At 46.0% G+C, this 22286-nt stretch overlaps 2 protein-coding genes across 2 annotated transcripts in view; one reads left to right on the forward strand and one right to left on the reverse strand.

Annotated features, from left to right (window-relative positions):
• Positions 1 to 8420: 8420 nt before the first annotated feature.
• The window catches only part of T265_09413 (hypothetical protein), a gene marked incomplete at both ends in the record, with an annotated part of 26959 nt that continues 13093 nt past the window's right edge, over positions 8421 to 22286 (reverse strand). The window contains 5 exons of the mRNA XM_009175465.1: positions 8421 to 10654; positions 12128 to 12245; positions 17393 to 17896; positions 18702 to 18959; positions 19008 to 19500. Of these exons, the coding sequence (XP_009173729.1) occupies positions 9432 to 10654; positions 12128 to 12245; positions 17393 to 17896; positions 18702 to 18959; positions 19008 to 19500 (2596 nt within the window). The remainder of the gene's footprint in view (positions 10655 to 12127; positions 12246 to 17392; positions 17897 to 18701; positions 18960 to 19007; positions 19501 to 22286) is intronic.
• T265_14830 (hypothetical protein) overlaps positions 13376 to 22286 on the forward strand; it is a gene marked incomplete at both ends in the record, with an annotated part of 18231 nt that continues 9320 nt past the window's right edge. The window contains 3 exons of the mRNA XM_009175466.1: positions 13376 to 13576; positions 18943 to 19126; positions 21768 to 22201. Coding sequence (XP_009173730.1) covers positions 13405 to 13576; positions 18943 to 19126; positions 21768 to 22201 — 790 coding nt within the window. The remainder of the gene's footprint in view (positions 13577 to 18942; positions 19127 to 21767; positions 22202 to 22286) is intronic.

Here is a 22286-nt window from a genome sequence, read left to right on the forward strand (position 1 = left end):
AGGCAAGTTGAAAGGGCCGATCAGAAGTGGTCACTCTGAACAGATGGTCCCCCTAAAAGGATACAACCGAGATGGCTCAGTGGTTAGAGCGCGAATTCACTGACCTGAATGTCCGTGGTTCGAATCTGAAACCTGCCTGTCGACTTCCCTGTCTAGGCTTAGGCAACCTGGCAGTATCCCAGCCCTCGTGCTTCCTTCTGGTGGCATGGCAGTTTGGCACCGAAAGGGTGCTACAGCTGAACGAAAAGAGTGAAAGCGGTTTTCCCTGCGATTTGGCCTCTTAGTAGTTAGTTAGTCTCTCAAGAAATGGACAGATAAAATCATACAACGGCGAGTTAAATCCCTGGACATAGCCCAACACAGAACTCTAAACCATAATAATGTCTATTGGTGCAATATCAGAATCATAACTTGTCAAAGATTTAATATAGCCTTCACCCTGCTTCCAGCAGCCTCAACATTGGAGTTGCCCCCACAGAAGAATGAGATCACGCACAAATTCATACCCAAATCAGTTTCTGCTGCAGTTCCAGCTGGCACTGTAAAATGGTCAGGCTTGATAAAGTTCTCCTCACTAAATAAGACCAATCAGGCGGTTCTCCGTGGGTGGCCTGTGTTCGGAGTGAGGGGCAGTGTTTGCCCTTGCGAATATAGGCACGTGTAAATTATAGGGCTATCAACGATAAGCTAGTTGTTCACCAACTAAACGATGCTAAATGCACGTTCACATCACTCCCATTTGGAGTTATCCTTTCGTCTTGGAGCAATTATTCTAGTGAAGAAGCTCTTGACTCGAGTCTCGCTCTTGCTAGAGCTCATCAGCAGCGTATATCTTTGTCCGTACCAGGCTTTGAACTCCGGATGTTTCTGGGACGTATGCATTACCACCATTCCACCAGTGCACACTGAATGCACCTGAGCTATCATGTGTTCATACTTGAGCGATATGATCGGTTTGCCCCAAGGCGTGAACTACGACCCAGTAACTGTCCTCGTTTTGTTGATCGACTGGCCCGCCTGTCAAGTATTCTAAGTCAATTATCTTCACGAGCACTTGAGAGATTAATTCTACAAATCCCGCAATACAGGTGCAGGTGAATTTCCTAAACGTCTGAACGCACCTCTGCCTGATGGGTTTATGGTCAAAGTAAGGACAATTTGAACTAAAGGCCCAACTTTATTTAAAACATGTCGGTATGGTCTTTGGAAAGTTGAGCCCCGCGGGTGCAGCGTGCTTGTCAGTCTCGCGACTGACTGAATTGGCATACCGACAGAGCAAAGTTTTCAGGCAGTAAAGTGCAAAACACCGCCCAGCGTAATAATCATATTTATTGTCCTGCTGAACAGTTGTACTAAGTGATCTTCGGTAATGAGAAACCCTAGCTGGCCTTGTTGTTGAGCTGATTTGATTGATTTGTAGCATAAAATGATTAGTTTAAGGCGAACGAATAACAGTGTCCAGGAATGACAATCTAGTTGTGTTCGGAGGGGATTGACAGAGTAGGGACAACAAGCCTGCTTCACAGATCAGATGCCCACAGTTCAAATCCAGCAACTGCTGAGGGTCTCCAATAGGGATGAAACTTGGGTTCACTGGTTCCTGGTATTGATGGAACAGAATAAACATGTTTGGACTGTTAGTGTCCGAATTCATCGCAAGTGTCACACTTCCATATTAACGACCTAAAACAAACGATGGTGTTGTCGCGGAAACTCTCAGACGGTAGGCGGATAGAACTACGGATCCATTAGAGGAAACTATCTGCCACTTCCATCTAGACCAAGTCTGGATGAGCACCATAACAGTTAAGCAAGATGACGGCGAACAAAGGCGTTCAATCGAAAAGCAAAAACAGCTTAACTGCCGAAGACGAAAGGCAGGGTTAGAAGGAAGGATTTGACATACCGCATTTGGACAAAGCTGGACAAAAATTATTGTCTGTCAAAAGTCCCATGACCGTATGCTGCTGGTGCATTTACACTAGAATCCAGTAACTGACCTGCACACTTGATGACGAATACCGGCTTGAACCTTTCTCCGGGTTATCCAACGGTTGGGGTTCAGTTATTCACAGCTTCCTTACCATCTCCAATCTGCATCACCCTAACTAGAACACCCAACACCAATAGGATGTTGGAACTCTAGGGGTCAGAAGCGGAGCGGACGCGACCAGCTTACGCGGGATGTAATATCTTGAAGGTCAGCTCTCGGGAACCACGGATATATCGTTTCCTCGACATGAAGGAACACAGAGACATAAGAGAATATTGTCCACAGTATCCTGTAAATCTCTTCCAAACCAGCGACCAACGCTAAACAATGATCCTCATTTCAATTAAATTCGCTCTGATCTCCTTCATCTTCATCCGAACAACAATGACGTCTGTTATGGGTAGACTCAGACAAATATCTGTTGAATGTAGCTTCTATATCTGTTCGGAATGAGTAAAGCTGGACTTCGGTTGCTTTCATCCAACAATGTCATATGGAGTCTGGCCTCAAGTAATCACATAACTGTTTTGCGCACACAAGGACTGTCCGTCTGTTTCACCAACTATACATGTCAAATAAATTCCTCAACGGTAATAAAAAACCGTCACAAGAGCGATTATCGATTAACCGTATGTCCACTTCGCTGCACACAAGCTACTGAATGTAGCGTAAAGCGCTTCCGTAGGTTCGATTTCTGTCAGCGTTTGGGAGCATTTGAAAGAAATGGTGTCAATATGTGAGCATCTTCGTGTTAACTACGGATTTTACGTTAGAAGCGAGGTGGATGTGTTGTTTCACACAGAGCTACACAATCGCACCGGGATTTCTTCAGCTGCGGACAACAAGTGTACTTTAGCGAGGCAAGACAAAATGCAAGGGACCTCGCAAAGAATTTAGTCAGCGTCGACTGGACGCAGCCAGATGGCAATGAGCGCCAATCTCTTCGTCCATCACGGGAGTCAGGTTACAACTGTCGCAAAGTTGCTGCGCTGGTCACTGCCGTCTTCCTGGATGGGGACACCGAGACGGGCCATATCAATGGCTAGAGACATTGTCAGATATGGCCCAGTCGCGCCCTTGGCCCAGTCGTGCCCTAATGGCGCTCGTGCATCAAAGCTATTGCCTGCAATGCATAGCTCCTTTTCAAACCCCCCCTCCACTTGAGAGCCCACTGACAGTGCTGAATTTATGCACCAATTTATCAGCTCCCGCCTGCAATGCGCAGCTACCTACCCTCCCCCGCAAACCATCGGTGAACGAAACTGCGGCAGCTACAACCACTGCGGTTATTACAGCTGACAATGGTGATGATGATGCTGAGGTTTTCCAGACGGGGAAACCTCGCCACACAATGCGGTCCAAAACCTACGTGCGCAGTGTCACGGATTAGGATACTTAAGACGCTGTCAGTTCTAGCCAAAGGATCATTCGACCGGCCGTTGGCATTGCGGTCAAACCAGGGGGAGGGGGAAAATGGACAGATACAACAATCAAAAGATAGGATGTTTGTAGAAATGTTCTGAAGACAATCCTTGATGAAGTTTCTCGACCGTTATACAGCACTAAGCAACGGAACGGAAACATGATGACGCTGTGCTTGGACCTTCTTGATTCTGATATCGTGGTATTGTAAATATAAAATAATCTAAATGATTCCGTCTCAGGGCTTGACAGGCGCTTCACACTGGCGAAGCGTAAAGTGCTACTGCAAAACTTGGTAGGCTAGAACCCCATCCGCCGACTTGCGGCTGAACCGATTGAGGTAGTAGACAAGCTTGTCTACCTGGGTAGCTGTGTCAGTCCCGGTGATCTGGCGAGAGGCGATATTCCAATCTGGATTGGGAAGGCCAGAGCAGCTTTTGCGGGCCTGCATCACCCATGGCGTAGGCGTAACAAGCTTATCCGTCAAGGGTCGAGTTTACAATGCTGCGGTGCGCTCCATATTACTACAGATCAGGAAACTGGCCGCTGCACATTGAGGACGTCAAAAGACTTCCAGTGTTGTCTTCGGAGCGTTGCCCGAGTCTGGTGGGAACACCGGAACAGCAATGCTGAAATACGTCGTGGTATTTGGAAGGAACAACTCATCCACGATAGATGAACTGATCGCAATTCATAGGTTGAGCTGGCTTGGCCACGTGCTCCGTATGCCAGTCGACCGACTTACTCGAAGGTTTCTTTTCGCACAACCACACGAAGGGTGGAAACAGGCCAGGGGAGGACAAACACTGAATTGACAGCAAAGTGTGAAAGCCATTACCAGCAAACTTAGCTGCCCTGGTCATTGCCGTCTTCCTGGATGGTGACCTTGAGACGGGCCACATCAATGTTTAGGGACATTGTCGGACATAGCCCAATCGTGCCGTCAATGGCACTCGTGCACCGAAACGGTTGCCTCCAATGCACAGCTCTCTTCCCAACTTCCCCACTTAACAGTTCAGTATTTGATAATAATGATGATGTGTTGGAACCTGTGTGCTGATCGTTTTTCAAAGGGAGCATCGATTAGAGTCGGCACTGTGGCCGACCTATTCGTCTCCAGAAGTCACCACTTAACATCTCGTGCACTCATACTTAAGGATCCGTGGCTCCTTATCTCACTCCCTGCTCACCTCAGAGGCATTCTTTACAAATTACCGACCCAATAAGTGCATTAGGCATTCTCCGCCGTGAAACTTCCACGTACCTCTAGGTGTTTGCATTCATCACAGATTTAGTGTTTGGTTTCCAATTTCAACATGTGCCATTTTTCACGTATGCTTCTTTACACAGGATAACGCAGCATTTACCCGCAAGCAGTGACGAAAATTCCTCACCTCATCTTGTTTACTGGACTGAATTCGATTATTAAGGGCCAAAGTAGATTTCCAAAGTGGTCCAAAGGATTCCTAACCATTTTTCGCTTAAATCGGGTTGATTCATTCTTGAATTAGAGCCGTTCGGCTGCGGGTTTTTTGTCTTGATGAAACTAAACACCATTTGGATGACAGTGAATCGAATTTTGAAAATGTACATCAGCAACTTAACGGGAATAGCCGGTATTACGAACTCGGTTCACAGTACCCAAAAACACCGCTGGGTCGATTCATTGGGCAAGTAACAAGCAACAAGCAGTACTTGAGCGAAATCTGGATTGTATAAGGGGGACCCGAACACATTCGTGAAAGCTGAACAATTATTTTTTATTCCAACAGAATTGGAATTATGAAGAGGCAGTACCGAATCGGTATCCATATAAATGCACCTACAGGTGACTAAATCCGTTCCATTGGACGGAGCAGTGGATTATTTTACGGAATTCCTTTGGTCGCGCACTTTTGTAGTAATGGACCACCACGCCATCAACGGCTAAACCAAACGATATCTTTGACCGGACAAGCAAAGCAACGAGATTGTCGCCACGCCACGGACATCGGAAAATCCAGTGTAGAAAAGTCGAGTACCAAAATTTTCAGATCCGTCACGTGATCACGGCATGAATGACGTGAAACGACAAGAAACTTGAATTTTATGCCAGAAGACTGCCCAATAGTGAAAGGGACAGGGATTTAGCACACGTGTCCCTGGCCAGCTGCGTAGCACGTGACCGTCCTTGTCCGATCATGTGAACAATGTGTAGGTAATATCATCACAATCGACAGCAACACAAAGCTTAACTGCCATATAATCACGGGGATGAATGTCCCAGTAAAGAGTGAAAAGAATAGTAAGAACTTAATACAAACAGCATTGTTCCTAGGCGAAATAACCAAGAACAGAGTGCTCACACAGTGAAACGGCAACGAAATGAACTAATCAGGGAATCATATCGAAGAGGTGGGTTTGAACCAGCGTCCTTTTCGAACCCCGCTCAACAGAAAAAAAACGGTGGGTGGGCTACGTGCCATGTCTTGTGGGGTTCCTAATCACGCTTGACGTGGACCTCAACCAGGTTGGCGTGAAAATCACACCGCACTCAGTTTGAAAGTAGCCGCCCTCATTTCGTGTTACCAAATCATGGCCTGTTCCCGACGAGGTTTTCGGCAAGAATCTGGTGTAGAAAACAGTGCTTTTTGGGTGGACGGTGTTTGGACATGCGTAATACATGTACCAACCACTTTGATCAGGTAAGTTTTATCTGCTACCCTAGGGATTCTGATTCAATACGAAGTACTTCCTGACCATTTCAAAGCGAACAGACTGTAGCTAGCTAGGACCTACTGTACTGCGAAGATACCCATGACCAAACGCTTGGATTCGCTTATGGTCCGCGGATCGGAGGAATCAAGTTTCACAACCATAGATTAAGACTGCCCTTACACTTGACTTACACACAAGGCCATTCAAATTCAGTAGAATTCGTTTCTGACGCCATGAATGATGTGAGTTAGCAAGTGCCGTTCGTACGTTGATAATGCGTACATTAAATTCTTGTCAATCTAGCTGTCCAGATAAGTAAAGTGGTCAGCAAAACTCCAGTCCCTCTACCCAAAGTTCCGGAAGGACATAAAGGATATAGGACAAGAGTTATTCTGTGCCAAATTCGGACAGTATAGAAAATTTTTGAGGAGCATACTTCCAGAAACCCCGGGGTTAGCACGTGAAACAAACGACAATCAAGACTAGTTGATGCACAATCATTTATAGAACCCACTGCGTTAGACCACCGCACACGCCAAGTCTAATTTCGAGATCTACAGTCCAGGAACCAACACAACCGTCATATGATGAGGGCCCTCCTCCGTAGGCAATTACACAATGATCCTCATCGAGCTGGACTGGCTGCGTTACACCACCGCACACGCCAAGTTTTATTTCGAGATCTACAGTTCAGGAATCTGGTTAATCAGCCTTCAACACAACCGTCATATAATGAGTGCCCTCCTCCGCACGCACTTACACAATGATCCTCATCGAGCTGGACTGGAGAGTCTCTGGTTTCGACCAAACCTGGTTAGCTGGGGGAACGTTTGCGGTAAACGCGGTTGCGTATGATCCACATGAGCAGTGAACTGTCTAGCACACCGTTTCTCGATTTCATTTGGTTCGTCCTTACCCAACCAGTTTTGGAATATGGTTTTTTGTGCATTCAATACGAATTTGCTCGCGTAACATGGCCGTACATATTGAGGTGAAACAAGAACCAGGTCACCAAACAAATACACCAAATAGAACAACGCCCCGACCAGTTAAAAATCCATGTATCGATTAGTCGTAACAAGCGATGCTGAGCGTCCAGCTGAATTTCTGCATAGCGAATCGAAGGTCACTGCTCGATTGAAGCGATTATCCACCACATTTCAACCGACATGAGCCACGCTAACAAACCCCACTAATGATGTTCCGATGTCATGAATAGCGCGTTTCCGATTGTGACCCTCACATCGACGAGACACGAACACGACGTAGAACAACAGCCCAAGTAGGTCGGATGATAGCCTTCTCATAGTTAGAAAATGCAGCGGCACACCGCCGACGAAATTCATTCGACCAAAAGGATTGACAAATAGTTTTCTATCCAAGCCCTCTACTCAGGAACCCTTTATAACAACATAGAAAATCTAGTAATTGGGACTGCAAACGACCGACAAACTGGTTCAGCAATGTTGAGTAGAAATACGTCAACATGTCAGTGTGTCTCCTTAACTAGAAGCTCGACTGGACGGGTGCCTAGTGAATAAGACAGCATAATCCGACGAACCGGATTCAATTCCCGATTAGCAACCAAAAGGTAGCTAACGGCCTTCTTTCCGACAATCCTTAAAAATGCTCTTTCAGGGAAAAACTACACAAATAAGGAAAAGATCTACAGAGCGACGTTTCTTCTAGCAAATCCAACAGCACATTTGGCTCATACGGTCTACATATAAATTCCATCCCGGAAGGGGGAAATATGATGACGGTGAGCATACACGGAAGGATCTTTCCCAATTCCTTCTATGAATTCAAGAATAGCAGTCATGGACACAGGATGTCCTGGAACCAGAAGTCCAGAACTTAATCGAAAGTGAGGCAAAACGCCGCTTTCAATGACTAGGATTGTGGATCCCGTATACCCTAAAACAGGCTTGTTGTTAACTTGGATTGACCTTGATATCTATGGAATATACACTAGTTCAAACAATCACCAGGTATGCCGGCACCGGAAATCGTAGCACAGACCATGTCACCACGATGTGTGCTTACCGAACGGGCCTACCCGACTGCCATACAAGTTCGCCCACGGCGGAGACCAGTCAATTCTATCCACATTTCTGGAACACGGACATTTCGAGGCTTTCTACGAATAGAGATACTCACATCGATGGAAAAACTATCCGTAAGACCTAACCCAACATAAGAAAATAGAGGCACTACATATGACGTGATAACCATACGGTATTTCGCACAATATAAGTTTGAGTACTAATCAAACAACCCATCATAAGAAGAACAAAGTGCGTATGACAAAGACTACTCTTGAACACTAAAGCGATGACAAGTTTGCAGACACTGGAAATGCATTGTGTGGAGAGATAGAAAGAGAAGAATGGTGGCAATTCTGAGTGAATGGAAAAGTACACTGACTGGATGTTCAGTCAGCAAAAAGTCCTTTCTCAAGGCCACTGAGAAAAAAAATTCGGAAAAGACGGCGCAACACACCCAAAGCGTCCCTCGGATCACATTAACAGAATTGATAGATTAGACAAAAGAGATCGCCGGATAGAAAAAGTTTATATATTATAGATCGCAGTCCAAGACACGGATGAAATGTTGAAGATAAAAAAGACGGCACACCCAAAGCGTCCCTCGGATCACATTAACAGAATTGATAGATTAGACAAAAGAGATCGCCGGATAGAAAAAGTTTATATATTATAGATCGCAGTCCAAGACACGGATGAAATGTTGAAGATAAAGACCGAATTACCGATGATGACAACCGTCGTACTGTCAGTTGACACAGCACCATCACCACCACAAACTGTTGACCATAAAGTGTTTGGGGACGATTGGTTTTGTACAGTGTCAGTAGACTGGAAGAGAAATCCGCGGACAAGGGGGGAAAACAGAAGCTGTCTGCAAACCAGTTTAAGAAGGAAACAAAGGTCTTTGTGCGTGTGTCCACAATCGTTTTCTGGAAAGCACAAAACTCCCATATGACTAGTGTCAAGCACAAAAGGGAAACGGAAGTAGGCAGCAAGTAGTAGGAAATGGAACAGAGTCACAAGGACAGCTTCGGCTCCTCTCTATCTCGGTTCAGCCAAATGCGACCAAGATAGAACGGAAGGGGGTTACCAACGGAATCAGCACCCAGATTGTCCAATAAAAGACAAAGATAAATTGGCTGTAAACTCAGTTACTGAACTGCTGGATTGATTCGCCGCCCTCGCTCAGACTATAAAGTCATTTCTGAAGTGAAAAAAATTATACATGAAAGGCTGTGATGAGCTCGCCGAGTATGGAAGTGTGGAACACATCAGGCTAGAGCACTTCCCCCGGCAGCTGGTGGTGGCGGGCCATCTCCACGAGGGTGAGATCTGTGGGATCGGTTAATCAGAGGAAGGAGAGTTGGGTCAAGATGTTGTTCATCGTCAGTGACAAGCAAAGAACCAACGTAGGCTTTTACTGCATCATCCATTGCATCCATTGCAGCCACGAATTCAGCAGGTTGGGGATAGAAGGATAAAAGTCCATTAAAAGCGGAATCAATATACTGATTCGGTGGTGGTGGAGTTCCCGTTTCTGACGGACGGGTCGTCCTTGGTGCAGTGGTCGTAGTTGGTCGGACAACGGGGTCCAAATACACGACCGGACTGTCGGGCACGTTTACACGATTAGCACCACTGCTATTGACCAGTCGACGTGAATAGGACGCAGTGGAAGACGGAACAGCAGCGAGCACCCGAGTGTAGGTGGGATCGACCAACAATGTGGGACAGTACCTGGTCAAGATGGCCAGTCTTCCAAGACGAGACTGACCAGGTTCTGGTCGATGAATAGCGGAAAACTGACGGAGTCTGTGACCGACATTGTGTGAGCTGTCGGAATGTGTTCGACCAGAAGAGGTACTGCCGTTTGGACTCGGATCAGCGGGCAAACTGGATCCACCACGCTGTTCACCCGGTTCATCCGTATGAGTACGTCGAGATCGAACACCAGCCGGAGGCTCATCGCTCTCATCATCATCGTCATCGTCATTAGGGTCAGCATCATCACCATGACAACGCTCACTATCGGCAGCATCCTCTTCGTCATCTTCCTCATCCTCGTCCTCCGCCTTGTTCAAAACATCCTCCAGCGAGGACGAGCTCCACTCCTCGGCATCATATGTACTCCGATCGTTCGAACCCTCATCCGGGTCTTCTGTTGGCCTGTCACATCGCCTTCGTCGACGTCTACCGACAGAGTGACCGTTAAGCACCAAACTACGGGACTTGGTTTGACCAGCCGAGTCGCTCGGTACGAATTCGTCGTGTGAAGTTGACAAAGTGGACCGATGGCGCTTCGTGACCTTTTGCTGATTCACAGCAGCCAGGGCAGCTGCATCGCGTTCCAGTTTGGCCAACTTGGATGGTCCCAAATGGTACAAAAGAAAATGACCAAGAGTTTGAGCCTCCAAGAAGTACTGGTCATCGAGGCAATGTTGCAGAGCTTGTAGCCCTTGTTCCAAAGCGGGTTGGACAGGAAGATCATGTGCCTCTGAAAATGTGAGGGAAACGGCATGCAACATTAGAGGAAAATGAAAGACGAGAGCGATAATGTTGAATGAAACTGGTATGGAGGTTTGTACCTTATATGTGGAAATGTATACGTAAAAGGCTGAACAATATGAACCACAGAGTGCTTGGGTAATCAAAGATTCTGCAGAGCAGACCAGATAGAACGGTTTAGAGTAGCGGATGATGGAGCGTATCCGACCCATTTTGCCTTATTTCTAAGAGCAGCAAACCCAACAGACCAAAGTGTAACCGAATTTGCTTTCGTAGTCTCAGGGAAGTTTATTAGAGCTCCACGCATTCATTTAATTTAGCGACAGTCGGGTTGCTCGGGCTAATTGCCCCATCAAGTGATTCTATTTGTTCACTTCAAATGACCGGTAGAACATGGGATGGCACCATGCAAAATCTCGCCATACTTCAACAATCGGTTATTATAATCAACACCGTACGACCAGGATTACTCGTTTCTACAAAGAACTGTCTCAACAACGGACGTTTTTACCCTTTAAAGCATTGGCAAAAGCAGAAAAAAGTAAAATTGATTGAATCTGACTAAACGGTTCACTGTGGCGCTATCGCGGCACGCAGGGAACCTGAACAAACACTACGACTGACAGGTCTCTTAGACCTAGGGCTGAGGAACCCATAACTTATGGATTACCAGTTGTTGCAGGGTTATGGAATGTGGCCCCTGTAAACATGAAATCCGACACATTGACAATAGCGCTTCATACTCAGTACCAGTGAATTCGCAGTAAGCGACTAAAATGACCAATGCTGACGCGGAGTCTATTGTCAAAGACTGCGGTTGTCTGATCATGTGCCACACATGCAGATTTATCGTCGGCCTAGAATGATGCCAACGAGTTGCCATCGAATAGCTTGGCAGAAGGCTATGGAGGAGTGGAGTCAGGTTGAATCACCTTTGAGAATCAGATGCAGTGACCCCCAGTGAGTTTTGCTAGGAGTAACGCCAGAAATGGATGTGCACCGTTTTTAATGGTGTTTTGGCCTCCAGAGCATGTCGGGGTTGCCCGAGTGCTAGCGATGTATGCTTATCGAATATAAGACCTCCTTTCCGATTTCATCTTTATTTTCACAACGCTCTCGTCAAGCGAAATGGCGGTGGTAGTTGGCGTTCAAAAATACTGGAGATGCTAGAAATGCATCCCACGTAAGTTTAAGAACTTTCCTCGCTAATCCACAACAGCCGGTGCTTTCTGGTTGAATTTCATTCTAAAGAATGAACTTTTATAACTTCTGTGGGGCATGATTTTTGCAACAAGTAGGAAGTCCGACCATCAATACATACTGAAGGTTTTAGTAGACCTCGCTGGTAATTCTGCCAGTGAGAGGCGAGATGCTTGGGTGATACTCATCACCATCTGACTATTTTTTCCGTACGGTCTTCACATATAAGAACCTGCGAGATCATGCTGAAAGAATTACTTACTCAGGACAGCACTGTTGATAACATTAGCTATTGCGTCACGCCACGCCGGATCAAGGAGATGTCGAAGGGGACAATCCGGAGCGCTGGGTGACGGATAGGCGAGAAGACTGACGGATTGCTGTGGGTAGTAAGAAGTGAGATATTTAGTATGGGTACCATGCATCCGATCTCAAAATAGTGACTTGCGATAAATAAGAAACCAAGTGGATCAAACTAAGCGGAGCAAGAAGCCGATGGAAAAACTTGAACCCACGACCTGTCACAGTATGATTATTCTACGATCCGATATATTACGGACACGTGCCAACGTCAGCTAGTTCTAGCGGTAGTGTATCACCCAACTTGTACAAAGTGAGAAGGATGAATGTACTAGTCCTGGCGAATCGACGGAGTAATGGTCAGAGTAAGATCCTAATGACTGTACAAACTTTGGGGAAAATCGATTCTCGGCGGCGGAATTCGACCCTGTGATAAGATGAGCTAGATACCGTAGTAGAAGACAAAATTAGGTGAATTGAGCTCTTTCAGAATGTATCAAAGGTGGCACGCAACCTTAGAGATAAAGATATTTTGATCGAGTTTCAACCTGCAATTTATGCTGAAAAGCTGTGCAGCTGATCCGTCTTTATTTTGGATCATCAGCGGTGCATGTTTCACGAATCCCTGGGAATATCTTAACCCGCGACATCGCAGCTAATAGTTGGGGATTATATCGTTCGAGCATGAGTGGTTGGAGAGCAGCATGACCAACTCACACTTCGACAGGATACTGCACCAGTCCTTCGGACTGCGTGGCCACGTGCTGATGGACTCTTCGACACTTTTCAAGATGTTTTCCTTAGGAATAGAGTGTTTATAAATTGATGTTAGTAGGAGATATTTCAAGGATCCAGTAGGTTTTTCATCCCGCAAGTTAGCCTCAACCGAAAAGCAGAGAAGCAAAGCAAAGCTCTCCCATCCTTGTTTGATAGCGTTAGCAGCGTGCACCTCCAAACCCTAGAGAACCCACGACCTTCCAGATAGTAGTCAAAGTCTATTGTTCTGGGCAATTTCCAGTAAAAAGTCCCCCTGACAGACCGTCAAGCTATGGAATCCCTGCATGCATAGCTATCATGTAACCCGAAGGAGCCTGAGGCACGGGCGCTGAGATGCTGCTACGTTGTCCAAGCCTAGACGGGAGCAGTCGAGATGCTGAAGTTGGGTTCGAAGCGCAGACCTTTATTATCATCATGTTTTGAACTCGTCCAGCTGTGGCACCCTTTCGGTGTCAAACTGCCATGCCACCCGAAGGTTGCACGAGGGCTGGAATACTGCCAGGTTGCCCAAGCCTAGACAACGGAAGTCGAGAGGCAGAGGTCGGGCTCGAACCACGGACCTTTCGGTCAGTAAATTCGCGCTTTAACCACTTGGGCCATCTCGTCCCCCATGCCTTGACTACTGGTACTGAAAGTAGTTGACATACACACTTCCTGACCAACCATCCTGTTGTTACCAAATAACAGAGAAACATTGAACTCCTATACTTCTCAAACGGAATAACTGTTGATCCTTAAACTGAAATACACCTACAGCATATGATAAAGACAGATTTTGAGTGTGAATCCATCAGGGTTCCAAAGGTCACGATGGATGGCAAGAACCGGTGTAAGCCCGATATTTGGTGCCTTTTAAATGTGCAAATATAACGCCCTCGTAAGCCTCATTAGATGCCAAACATTGAAGGATGGAACAGTTAAGCATCGAAGGTGACAACAGCAAACGGATGCGCGGAACACAGCTCTGGGACAACTTTCACCATACAAAACCCTCAATATCCAGTACATACAGCTAAACACGAAGTATTTTGTTTCGCCAGTTTATGGTCCTACTTTTCCCTCCAAGATTTGAAGACCAATTCGCCTAACCCTGTGACCACGGGGTAGGGTAGGTAATGCAGAAAGCTCTAGTCAACATTTGAGTGACATATCCCTGATTATAACGTTTACTGAGTACGGTCATATGAGCTTCATCTGTGTGGCCAAATGGGCGACGTCAGCGTCCTCACTCTGGCACGTGTGTTGTATCCTTTTGGTGCGTAATCCTTGTATAGTCCGGAGCGAGTAAGTGGACTAGACTGCTACCAGATTACTCATGACCAGGCAGTACCAATCAAAAAGCCGGAACACACAGGATAGTAGCTCGCGCTCCAACCAATGAGCTACCTTGAGGAGTAGTAATTCGAAGTACGGAAAGCGAGCTGCTGACCAGATGCACAACGAACCCTCCAATCAGAATGTTTGTTATAATTCTAATGGGTCAATCACCATCCATTCTGTACCATAAGTCTTACTACTTAAGTCGGTAGTTTTTAATAGCAAAAAAAAGTTCCGCGTTTTGTAGGAGTAATAAGCGCTTTCAGCTATTGTGAAGGACAACTCAAATAGAATGAAGTGATTTCGCTGGGTGGCTCTAATGTGTGGTTCTTCGTTTGAAGACCTCTGGTATGGTGCGCCGGGCATTCGGTTGTAGCTGTCAGCTTCTAATTCTGCTCAAAAACCAGAACATCACGTGGGAAAGTGACCAGGGGCTTAGTAAAATGAGAGCACAGCCCTTCGCTTCTTTAACAGGTGCCAATGATTTTCAACTTTTTACCTCATGTCTACTGCACGACTCGAAATTTAAGCTGCAGACACTCCAAAAACGCATTCTCTTCCTGTGGTTGATCACTGTCTAAGGCTTCACTGGTCAGGAATAAGCGCACTCCTCCGCTCCAAGTACAAGAGCGTTTATATGTTCACATAGTCTTGTTTACATTCAGTCTACGTTCGTAAAACAATATTTTGTAAAACTACACGCTCCCTCGTTTGAGTTGACCTCTGGAGTTGCAAGTAAGACTCGTCAGATAGGGATTAATTGAGCACACCTATATAAGTGTACGAAGTGAGCGCTGTTGATAGCCTACTATCCTAGTCGGCACAATGTTGCGGGGAGGAATAATATGGCATAACAAATCCGGAACATCTACCCTTTATGGAATAACGTGATGCTTCATGCGCTGTGCTGGCAACCAAACACGGCATGGCATGTGACCGATCACAATTGAAAGCGCTGAGGCTCGACCACCAGGACAAGAAGGTCCAGCATAACTAATAATACTTCGTTGCAAACGGCACTAATAAGCAAACTGGTGTAAAGAAATAGCAGTAATGGGTGTCGGAGAATGATACTACACTAGGCAGCTTCTGAAGAGATCAGGTTCGTCAAACACCCACAAGGATTGCCGGCAGTGTGAGGAGATTTAGATATTTTCAACTGACATTTCATCCTGTAGGTGAAATCAATCGGTGCTGAAAAGCTAAGAAGTACTGTACAGTTGTTTCATCCTTACTGCGAATCATCAACAGTGCGTATCTGACGCAACTAAGAAGGTTTCGAACCCGCGTCCTCTCAGCTAGTAGATGAACACTTGACAGTTCAGCCACGAACGGCTGATTAGCTCCCACCTAGAGAGGATATAGCGCCGCTCATTCTGGAGTCACTGTGCTTTTCAGCTTGGATTAACTTCACTTACAGATCGAAATCCTATTGGAATTTATAAGGATACCTGTCTCTTTGACGATCTGTCCACATCTAGGTTTAGGTCGCTATTTATCCAGGAAACTACGAAAAGTTACAAACACCCATAGGATAAGGTTCGCTGGCAAGAAAACAAAACCTCGAACTTCTCGAAAATCGAAATCATCATTATCGTCATCATCGACAGTATGACATCAGTGTTAACACAGGTTTTCAAAAACCGAAGTAGGACAGATGGGGGTTCTAGAAATCTTGAATATGGCCCTAATCACAATGCTAACGGAAAAATAGGGTCGTTGGGGTAGACATAAACCCGCGGTCTAGGCCCGCCTGGTGGGGGCTCCACCAATTGAGCTATGGCAGACGACGCCCGACGTCACAGCTGTGCACTTTCGTCCAGATCGAGTTCACCTGTCTAACGGATAAATAGTGCCCATAATCAAGATTTTCGAAAACCCGTCTATCCTAAATCAACTGAAAATTAGTGCTCCTTAAGTAGCTGGGCGATGTCAAAGTTCACCAAGTTGAGGAAGTTACACAAGAGGGTCACTCAAAGACATGAACCGGTGAACCATTAGACTGAGATATGGTAAGCCAATGCACAGTCAGCTGCATGTGCGCAATGGGGGGCATCCGTAGTAGCTCAATTGATGGGGTACTATTCTACACAGGAGGTCGCGTATTCGTATCTTGTCCAAGGACTTTGTCTCTCCATTTGCAGGGTGTGTAATTAATTCCGTACGTAAGATATTTCGAAATTTATCACAGCCAGAGGTGACCCGCCTTTTCCTGATTTCTGCCCATTCCTGTATTGCTATAAAAACTACCTGGTAGAAGATGGCCGCAGTTCAATATCTAATGACCAATTTTTACGTCGTACATTGTTGAAGGGAACATGGGAAAGAAAAGCTTTGTATTGCGTGTGACGCAATACAAATACAACACAAATACAATGAAGTGCACGCAAGAAGGAGAACGCGTCAGAAAGATACCTCGTTCTTGAACAGAAACAAAAAGAACATCTTTATGGAAACCGCAATATGCAGAGGGCTCAGAAAGACTTGGTCCTTGGTTGTTTGAAACCGACAGTCTACAATGTAAGGTATTTGGCTCCGTTTGCTTGTCAAAAACACAAAAGGATACTCACCAATATCCTTTTTTATACATGATGGTCGTGGCGTGTGATCGAGTGGACAAAATCCTGGCTAGCCACTAGGAACCGACCTTAATCTGGTTGCAAACAGCAATAATCCAAGGTGAACTGAGAGTCCAGTTTAACTAGAGGGTCTAAGGAATGTCAGCGCACGTCTAAAAGCGATTTCTTCTGTTTGACAGTAGGTAGGAAAACACCAGTAGCCTTCTCAATACTGGAAAACCGAGTTTCCGTAATTTTCATATTCAGACCAGGATCTCCTGATTTCTGAATGAGCCTCAACTAACCAGATGAGTTGCTACGTATTGTGATTATGTGAGAAATGACCAGTCTGTACGGAATTGTAGATAGAACGCCAAAAATCAGCTGACTTTGTGACTCTTGGGTGAGCTGAGTATCTTAAGCTGCGGATGACAAGAAGTGACGGGACGAAAATAAACAGAGGAAACCCCACCAAAGACAGTATACCAACAGTTTTTTTTCCGATGGCATTCGTAACCAAGTTACCTGAACTGGAGGGCATTCAACAAACAAGAAATGATGAAAATGCAACGTACCTGCAACAAGCGTTCCGTTTCCAACGACAGTCCACCAGTCTTAGCGCGAACCTGCTTGACCAAGTTGACCAATGATCGGCCGAACTGGACATGTCTCATAAGACAGGGTAATTCACTCTTTTCGACAATCTGGGGGATCGGTTTTGACATTTCATCAACGACTGGTGCTGCGGTGGCCTGACTACCATCCGGTTGCGGATCAACTTCCATCCCAGTGAGACATGATGTTGATTCCTGAGTAGGGATGTTTGAGGTACCGTTCTGCGATGGAACAGAGTCGAAGCAAACCCCAGTATCATCATCGACACCAAAGCCATCGTCATCATCATCATCGCCCTCATCTTCATCCATATCGTCGAGACCCACACCCACATCCTCGTCCGAGTCTCCCTGACCGCTGGTAACATCTGATCCAGGAAGGCTGAACAGACGGAGATTGGATGACAGTCCACCCTGGCTGGGTTGATCAGAATCTACTTCCATATCAGTGATTGTTGTTCCATTCTGAGTAAAAAGCAGATGAATACATAATCAATTGTTCCTAAAAGTGTTAAAATCTTCATATGTAGGTTAAGCCGCCCAAACCTTAACACCGCGACTCATTTATCATTTGAAGCACTGAGTTCGGGACAGCTCAGTGGTTGAGCCGCGAACGTACTGGTCCGAAGGTCCGTGGTTCGAACCCATACACAGCACTTCGACTGCTGTTCTCTGGGCTTAGGTAGTCTGGCAATATTCCAGCCCTCGTGCTTCTTCCATGTCAGTTTGGCACGGAAAGAATGTTACACCTGAGTGTTTTTTCGAAATTATTTTTTAGGTTGCCAGAGTGTGTCGACCGCATCTTTCAGCACGATGCACGGGCGGGAGGAAAGCTACCAACCTGAGAAGGCATCTGAGCGTTCGGGATATCTACCACGCAGAGAGTGCAAGTAACTTCTCGATATATTGTAAGGCGAAATAGGAAAAGAAGAAACTAGACGACGCGGATTATGCAAGCTGCCGTTCAAACTCCTTAAGCAGGACTACAAAGTAGGGAGGCGGGAGTTCCCATTGTGGGGACCAATTAGAATGACAGAGGTTAGGTCCGCGAAGGACTTCAACAGCAAGAGCTAGTAGCACCGTACTGACTGACAAATGTGTCCCACTTCGTGCTACAGTGTTTCGATCATGTGCTTATGTGAACCCTTATCACGGACCCAACTGATATGAGAGAACACACCAAAGATGAAAGCGTTTCACAAGTCAGCAAACTGAAACTGAATAGGCATAGAAGAAAGCAAAATTAGTTCACTGAGTTAACTAAACACACCTCGGATATGTTTAGGGAATGAGGCTCGGAAATTTTGTTGGTCCTCTCTGGAACACAACAACTTGAACGAACATGTTGAGAACTGTTTGTCTTCGGTACCTTCGGAGGAGCAGTAGCGGAGTCGGAAGCTGTTGAGCCAAACGCAGTGCTTCTTCCACGACGCATAGCATGCCGGCGCATCTGAGTGTGCAAGCAAACATAGTGAGTAAGAATCTTTATGAAGTTATACTGTAACATACAGTTATTAACACTGGTGGTCTAGAAAATCAGGATGTTGCGCAACAGAAGAATCGAGAGAAAACGTACCATTTCAATCAATTGTCGACAACGAAGCTGAACCAACAGCTCCGGACATCTCTCAAGTACCTGTGGGTACAAGTGATTCAGAGTTGCGGCGGCTCTGCCGTACTGACATCGTCTGCAAAGTGAGCGCAGCCGGCGCCGGTGGAGCATACTAGTGATGCCAGGGAGTTGGTGAATAGGTAAATTGGTCGGTGCGATACAGGAACTGTCGCTATGACGTCGTGCGATATTGACCAACTTGGGAGGCTTAACCTCTGGAATTCCCGTGACTTGCTGTGACCCCAGGTGCGAATCACACGACCGAGATTGTAAACCGGCGGCGATCGGTGGCTTGTCATAATGGACTGGTGATTGGTTAGTCGTGGCGCTGAGAGGAGACGGAGATTCCGCCATATCTGATTGCGCATCGGTTACAGAAAGAGCTACCGAAGCCCATCGTGAAAATGCCTGCGCCGTCGCCACGTAACCGTGATGTACGAGATAGCCAGACACCAACCTAGAGAAACAGGAAAACGGCCAAGTGAAACTGTTAATTGACTAATATAAGCAATCCATCTTCCCGGGTGAGAGTGAACAAGTCAAACTTCAAACTGCAATCGATTTCCCAGGCCGCTGGAATCCGGTTACCCAGCCCGCAGCTCCGCGTTCAGAGGTTAATGAGACCTTTGAACCTCTGTTGTCCAACGGTCAGTCTATCTATGCCGTTATTATTGACGTATGAAACTATCGACTTCCTTACCAGTATAAGTCTGTACTTGCTCTCTTCGTTAAAAAACTAAGTTACCTGAAAAAACACTCACTCCATCCGATGTACTGATGAGTACATGAGTGAACAGTAAAAAAACCGAGAACCAAACAAGACTCCAAAACGTACACACTAGAGTAGAGGGAAGTTTGTCTAGATATGTCTAGCAGCCTGCAAAACGGCAAGAATCAGTAAGGATCCTCGTCGATCAACTCCCGAAGAACCTAACTCCGAACTGACAATTCAATCTACTTTGAGACGTTACCAGGAAAACTGGCATGAATTCCGTAACTAGGGTGAACCAAAGTTCAAAACGGGGGTCGGCACCTTTGACTAAAAAGAGAATGCAATGAAAAAAAGACGATAAGGCAAAAGCCAAAACCAAGTATCAACACCACTAGTACTCAGGCTGATAATTTAACGATAATGAGGCCACTGACATCCGTTGGCTGTTGTACTTTGAAAAGTTTGCAAGTTAACGCAGGTGAGTCATGGAACCACACCTCCTCGGACACACGCCGCTCAATATTGGTCGCCTTCATCCAAGTCACAAGGCACTTGTTATTAGATGTACCACTTCGAAAAACCACATTTTTGGGTAGATGACTGGGCATTAGAGGATGCCAGTTCCTAATGGTCATGACCAACGAATAAAAAACATACCAACGGTTCCAAACATGCAATTACTCAAGCCTCAGTTGGTTTCAGCTCCTACAGTTTCGATCACCGGAAGCTAGGAGCCAAGGATTGGGGGCGGTGGCATAATCGGTTCGCAGCAAATACCACTTTGAAGAAACAATGAAGTGGACAGTTACGCATTGAAACCGAAAGCTCTGATGCATGAGCGCAAATAACTGCGTGATTGTGCCATGTATGCGTGTGTCATTAACCTTGATAAGTTGAGTCCCGGGGTTCCCAAGCCTACTGAACTCTTGTGCTCGTACATAAAGTACCGGAATCGATTTCGACCTTTTGGATTCGTGCACTAACTCTCCACTAAGCATATTTGAAAAACCAATAAAACGGCCGACATACTTGCAGTCCAACCCACATGTAGGGACGTTAAATCTCTAGGAACCAGTGCAGACAACTAAGAGTATGGGCCACCGAGTCCCGTTCAAACCGACTAGTAGAACTATACAATGTAAATGGGTATTAAACAAACCAAACATCTTGACACAGCTCACACACACCCGAGCTACCAATATTCCAACCCATTACCAACAGCTCAGTAATGTTTGCCGAGAATTGGGGTGAATTTATCTTAGGTGACTTCAGTACAAGCTCCCAGAAAAGCTTTCACGACTCCAGGAACTTTATTCGGTTGTTGCTAGTTTTGCTTGCGGAATCATCTACAAGCGACATGTCTAGTTGGTTCAAGCAACACACCAACCGTACCGAAATCTTTGCACGTTTCCAGGTTGGAGCAAACAAACAATTGAGACACTGTAGGTACGTGTGGGATGAACAGTCGCGATGGTTAGTGAACTAGTGCAATATCAAAAAAATCTCACAGACACGCTTCTACAAATTGACGCCGATTGGCAAGGTGGGGTAAGTTCCGGAACAAGCGAATTCTATATCAGTTGTTACGGGAGTCAACTGTGTCACTGACAAGCAGCTGAGCGCAACTATTTTGAGCGAAAAAGCAGTTGATAAGTATAACACAGAAAGAGAATCATACCCGCTTGACTTGCGAACTAACTGATTGCTCTTTGTGTATTTGCTACGAGCATGGGTAAGGAATACCGAAACGTTCACCCTATACCAGATTCTGAGTAAAAAAAAGTTGAGATTTCAATGGCATCTGCGTAGCATCCGACTTGAAAAGTGGAAAAGTGCAAAGTTTGGTGATAACGAACAGCGAGAGAAGACGGAGCGGCGGGAGTTGTTGGGGAAAATATTTTCACAGAAGCTTGCACGTGTCCGGAGGGGAGGGTGTCGTTGTGATGAATGTGTGAATGAGAACCCTGCGTCGGTACACCCGGTGCATTGACGACAAGTGGATCTTTGTCCAGAACGACAGGAAGAGAGCGACACAGCAAAGACAATAGCCTTGGTGCAGGACAACCATTGGCCGTAAAGGTCACTGATCATTGGTTTGTTGTATCGCAAACCCCATCCGGAGAGACGGCAGTTACCAACGCGACTCAGTTGATTAACAAGGACTATCATACTTGGTTACACACTCATGGACTAACCTCCGCTGAGTCGTCTACATCCGACACAAGGGTGGGCAAACAACTTGTGATTAAGGAGCGAACTGAAATGTTCGCAGTTCGAACTCGACTTCTGTCTAGGCATGGGCAACCTGGCAGTGTCCCGGTCGTGGTGCTTCCTTCGGGTGGCATGGCAGCTAGGCACCGGAAGGGTGCTACAGCTGAACGATTATTTCTATTTATTCACTTAGTACAGAGGATCCTACGAGGCAAACGGTCCTCTGCCATACGAAGTATATCTTCTAATTAGCGTAACCTGTGGAGTCATCATCATCATCAATGACAGCAACATCAGTGTTGGCACTGATGCTTCACTGC

The sequence above is a fragment of the Opisthorchis viverrini genome (genome assembly GCF_000715545.1).
Source record: "Opisthorchis viverrini unplaced genomic scaffold opera_v5_282, whole genome shotgun sequence".
Taxonomy (NCBI): domain Eukaryota; kingdom Metazoa; phylum Platyhelminthes; class Trematoda; order Opisthorchiida; family Opisthorchiidae; genus Opisthorchis; species Opisthorchis viverrini.